The sequence below is a fragment of the Monopterus albus genome, unplaced genomic scaffold, assembly GCF_001952655.1.
Source record: "Monopterus albus unplaced genomic scaffold, M_albus_1.0 scaffold40.1, whole genome shotgun sequence".
NCBI classification, from domain to species: domain Eukaryota; kingdom Metazoa; phylum Chordata; class Actinopteri; order Synbranchiformes; family Synbranchidae; genus Monopterus; species Monopterus albus.
The window spans coordinates 1,575,381-1,580,738 of record NW_018127920.1 but is presented as its reverse complement, the minus strand read 5'-3'; the positions used below and the strand labels follow the sequence as shown (position 1 = coordinate 1,580,738).

The following is a 5,358-nucleotide window of genomic DNA, read 5'->3' as shown; positions in this document are numbered from 1 at the left end:
GAGACTGGTTAGGCCCCTCCAGAACCTTGATATGTTTCTTACAGAGCCACTCCGCGGTTATCATGGCTGTGTGCTTCGGGTCGTTGTCATGTTGGACCCAGCTATGACCCATCTTCAATGCTCTGACTGAGGGAAGGAGGTTGTTGCTCAAAATCTCACAATAAATGGCCCCATTCATCCTCTCCTTAATACAGTGCAGACGTCCTGTCCCTGAGCCAAACACTGGAATGTCTATATTTAGCCAGGTGTCATGTTGCACTGACAGAAAACAGGCACAAGAAGTTCAACACATTAGGGCTTTGGAATTTTGATTCAATACGCCCACCATGAGGGTCAGCTGTTACAGGTCTGTGCTTTACAAATGTGGATTTTGGGCACAATCTCATTGTCCTTTCAGAGAGAACTGATCCATGCTGTGTGAGGCCAAGATCATTTTTTGTCCATACGGTGCAGCAGTGTTGAAGAAATTGTCATTAACTGTTTGATTAGAAAAATTTCCAACAAGCTTATTGTGAAAATGTATTGTTTTTTATGGTCTGATACACTGAGTACCGTGTTTACTTTTTTGCTTTGCAGTTTGTTGAATTGCCACAAGATGGAGACAGAAAGCCCAGCTGGTTCCGGTCTAGCCAGCTAGCAACCAACGACTAGTGTGGCTCACAGGCATGAGGAAGTGGATCTCAGGGGATTCCCCTCAACCTGGTGCTTGCAAGGGCATGAAGCCACATGTTCTCACATTTTGGTTTCTGTTCAGTGTGTTTACAGGAAAACACAGCTAATCATGGCTAAAAACAAAGTGATTATGGAGTATTTGAAATACAGTACTCACATTACAGAAAAGCACATTTTACTTTGCAAATCATAAAACAAAGGTGGGCCATATTATTTAGAATACTGTGAAGACTCTAGTTAAAAAAAAAAAAACGGGATGGAGTCAGGTGCAGCAGGCGAGGTTAGCATCCTTCACTGTGCACACATCTGTTTGGATTTGGATGAAAGTATGGATAAAACTTTAAGGCCTCTCAACTCACAAATTATTGCTTTCACATAAAAGCACTGAACTGAAAATTAAGCTGTACAATCCCTTTCATGTATTTTATTCTTTGAAAAGATGCCCAGCAGGCACACAAAAGGCTCTAAACTACATTCAAACCAAACTACCCCTAGAACTGTACTAAACAAGGAAAAACAAAAATTCAGACAGACAAAGCTGAAACAGCGTTAACTCTGCTGTTGACTCAACAAAAGTGAATCTCTATGTGAATGTGTTGCTTTGTCAACAAGAGGTGACACAGCTGTTAATGTTTTATTCCCGTGACACAAGGCCTGCTTTTTGGGAACAACAGCATCTTAGACAAACTCAAACACAAACATTTCAGTGGAAGCCCATTTGTTACTGATGGGAAATCAGCCCAGACTCATGAGCCTGCCATCCACAGACAAGTGTTAGACAATGATTGTACAAAGGGAAGTTTGGTCAGCATGCTGAATGTGGCCTTTGTGTTGATGAAGCTTTTCCCCACATTCACATTTTGCTGGCCAGGTCTTTGACCCATACTACTCTGACATGATGAAATCTCATACTGCCTCACTCAGAATAGTGCTCAGCACGCTATCCCTGATGTAGTATGATGATTCTGTGGTCATTCTGACAATGTGAAAGTACATTACACATATTCATTTGGCAGACAACCTTTTTCCAAAGTGACATACAAATGAGGTACAATTCAAGCCACAGCATATTCACAAAAAGTACCTCAGCACTCAGTTCCACATTCCACATGACACTAGTGCCAAAAAGCTTGTATTAACATGTGGCAATCAGGCAATTAACATGAGCTTGAGAAGAACTGAAAGAGAAAGAGACAGAGGGGAAAACAAATAAAAAATAAATAAATGTGAGGTTTTCCCATTTGTTCTTCTTAAAGTATTATTCTACTTTATATACTTACAGTCTATATTATAATATACACTCACTGTATATTCAGAGGTGTTCCTAATTGTCTGACCCTCTCTTGTATGTAGCTGGGGAGAACAAAAATAGACACCTCTGAATATAATGTAGTCCAATACAACACCACCTTTACACTATGACCTCAGTAATAAGCACAGAATTGAGTTTATACATTTATGACAATTTCACCAAAAAACTGAAACATTTTGAGCTTCATAAACACAGATGTTAAGGTGGAAGTGTTGCATGGAATTGTATACAATTGTACAGGTGTACCTAATAAAGTGGCTGGCTAGTGCATTACAAAACTATTGTATTCTATACTATACAGTACTAGACTAGACTATACTACATTGTTATACTGTCGGGAGACCCTATGGTATCATATGGTATGGTGTACTACTGCACAATTCTGTGCTATACTTTATAGAGAAGTTGTATTTTTTCATGGTTACCATTATACCTGTGCACTTGATTCAGATGTTCACTGTCTCTGATTATTATTATTGAGGAATTTTACTGTTACTTCACAATGGAAATGAATTATGGGAAAGAGTGTTTTAAACAATATGTAACAAACTTTCTTTAAGATAATACATGGGTACAAAGAAGATGACACAAAATCTAGCTGAGCAGTATGTGAGTTAGTTTACTTTATGGGCATAGGTGGAGGCTTACGTGGGGGGAGGATTTTGATATTTCGTATAATTCACATAAAGGAAGTGATTTTACTCTTTAGGTTTTAGAAGGCAACATGTGAATTACCCTAGTTCCCATTTCTAATATTTCCTCACTTTCAACTGTGCATGTGTGACCTCTTTTAGCCTTAGATCCTCATTTCATTTACATCCTCTTTTTGCATCCTTCAGTGCAGTAATGTCTGAGCATCTAAGCATTCCTTGATTTCTCAGTTTAGACCATTTCCATATAAACAGAGGGCTGGATAACGTCTGTCTGAGGGTGTTTTGTTTGGCAGTCTTCATTTTATTCACACTGAATAAAATGAAGACTGTTGGTAAGAATTTTGATTGTCCAGATTGTTGTGATGCAGTTGAGCTACAGTGGAGTTGTGTTGTCTGCCTGTCAGCTCCTTATCATAAGTGTAGTGAGGCAGCATGCACGGCAGCTTATGGTCTGTGCAGAGCAGCTGCTTTGAGTATGTGAAGACCCACTGTTGTGCAACTGTCCTGCATCAGAAACCCCACAGAAAGGCACTGGTCCTCATGTGACCCTAAACACATCATAGCAGAGACGTACTTTAAGTATAATTCTGAGTGACAAAGAGCTCTAGTGTGAAACAAGAACACCACTGGTTTGTTTCCACAGGAAAAATAACTACACTTGTAACAAATAATATTGTAAAGACATCAAAACAATAGGTGAAAAAATATGTGACATAATTTCATAAGGAAATAAAGTGCCATAAAGGGCAGTGATATAAATTTACTAGTGAGTCTCACAGACATTCCCACAGTCCCATGGGGGATATTACAGTATGCCAACATTAAAGATATTTGTCAAGGGCAGAGCAGCTGTCACCTTTCTTCAAATACAGCAACAGTGAGAGGACATATGAGTATGTTTCACTTTCTCTGCTGCATTGAAGGAGATAAGTGAACACTGTGACGTCTGAATGTTGCATCCAGTGCTCCTGGTAATTTCAAGATCTGCTCAAAGGAAAAGACAATAAAACAGGATGATAGTAGTAGTGTTGCCTATGATAAGCACCATAAAGACTTTAATAGTTTTTCTTGCTGTTATTCTTGCTCATATAGACTATTAATGCACAGAAGTACTTGTATGTATGTCATATATGTTGGTACTTCAACATAAACCTATATTTTTAATAAACATTGTTCCAATGCAAACAAGAGAAATAAAAATGAGAATACCAAAAAATCTGTCATTATAACAATCTTCTGGGAGAACTGGTGCATTATCTGACATAAGTTAGCTACATGTATTTACAGTATCAAAATGTTATACTATAGCCTTTACCATTATTAGATTGTTATTGACTAATCATAGTGGAAGCAGCATTTTAATGTTTTATCTGGATGAAACTGAGCTAGTTTTAGCTTGTTTTATTAGGACGACTACTAGCCTACTTTAGTCCAGTGGTTTTCCACCTAACGAACAGACCTCTGAAACATGACAAGAAGCACCAACAAGACACTGCAAACTTAAAGCTACAATATATAACTTAAAGTAACACTGGCATGACACTCCAAATCAACCCACCCTGCTCCACTCAGTGCTCTCGCTCCCTGGTCCACTGCAGCCTATTACAATCTGCCACACTCTGCCCAATTCTTCAGATATTTTACAATAAATCAAAATGCAACAAAACTTATCAATCAACCAGAAATAACTGCAAATCTCTAAATGGTTAGAGAAGTCAGTCCTGCTCATAACCTTTTAGAAGCTAATATCTCTGCACTTCTGCAAGTGCTGTTCAAAGAGTCTGGGTCACAGGAGGCTTCAACAACACCTCTCCACATTAAGACAAGATTTGGAGCATATATAAATGAATGCTGTAGCTTTAAAACGCATTAGAAGTTTATCGTAGGCCTATGTCTGAAAAAGCTAACTGAAACATTCACTGGAGAGAAAGTAGCCTATGACCCCCTGAAATGTAATGGACTAGATAGAAACTGCATAAAATGGAAATGTTTTGTTAAGTAGGCTAGAGGTACAACGGCGTTAGGCTACTTCAGTAACCTACAGTACTTTAGGAAATGTACTTAGCTACTTCGTACCATTCTCCACGAGCCATCATATCCGGAAATGAATTATTTTATCGATTCACCATGAGTTGGGAATAGATAGGTCACGTGAACACCTTCTCATTATCGTACATTTTACGGGAATACCACGGGCGCGTCATAACCACAAGGTACAAAGTACCACATTTACACAGAGAGATACGGAGAGGGAGAGAGAGACAGCTGCGGCTGTGGAGAAGTGAACGTGGTGGAGCCGAGCTCACGGTGAAAGGAAACGTAGAAGTGAAAGAAGAAAGAAGCCACGGTACGTTGCACAGGCAGTTTTCGGGGCTTAGGGTGGATCATCCACGTTTATAAAGGCAGCGCTGGTATACTGACTTCCCTGTTTGTGAAGTTGAATGCATTGAATCCGGTGACAGCCTCGACACAAACAGCAACAGACATGGTAAGTGAGCGTCAGTCACTTTGTGGGTTAAACTGCTTGTTATAATAGCCAACAGCCTGAAAGGAAAGAGAGGAAACTTTGGGGTAACCTGTAAGGTCCCCGAAGGTTATAGTGGGAAATGGCTGCTGTCATTTAAAATGATGATTAGTATTTATGCAAAAAAATGCACTAAAATGAGATACAAAGTATGTTTTTATTTATTTGGCTTCCCACGAAGAATGGTTTCAACCAAT

The 5,358-nt window shown here is 39.2% G+C and overlaps 1 protein-coding gene across 1 annotated transcript in view; it reads left to right on the top strand.

Moving 5' to 3' along the window:
- Window positions 1–4,529: 4,529 nt before the first annotated feature.
- Window positions 4,530–5,358, top strand: part of vamp5 (vesicle-associated membrane protein 5) — a 6,925-nt gene continuing 6,096 nt past the window's right edge. The window contains exon 1 of the mRNA XM_020599294.1: window positions 4,530–5,125. Within this exon, the coding sequence (XP_020454950.1) occupies window positions 5,123–5,125 (3 nt within the window). The 5' untranslated portion in view covers window positions 4,530–5,122. The remainder of the gene's footprint in view (window positions 5,126–5,358) is intronic.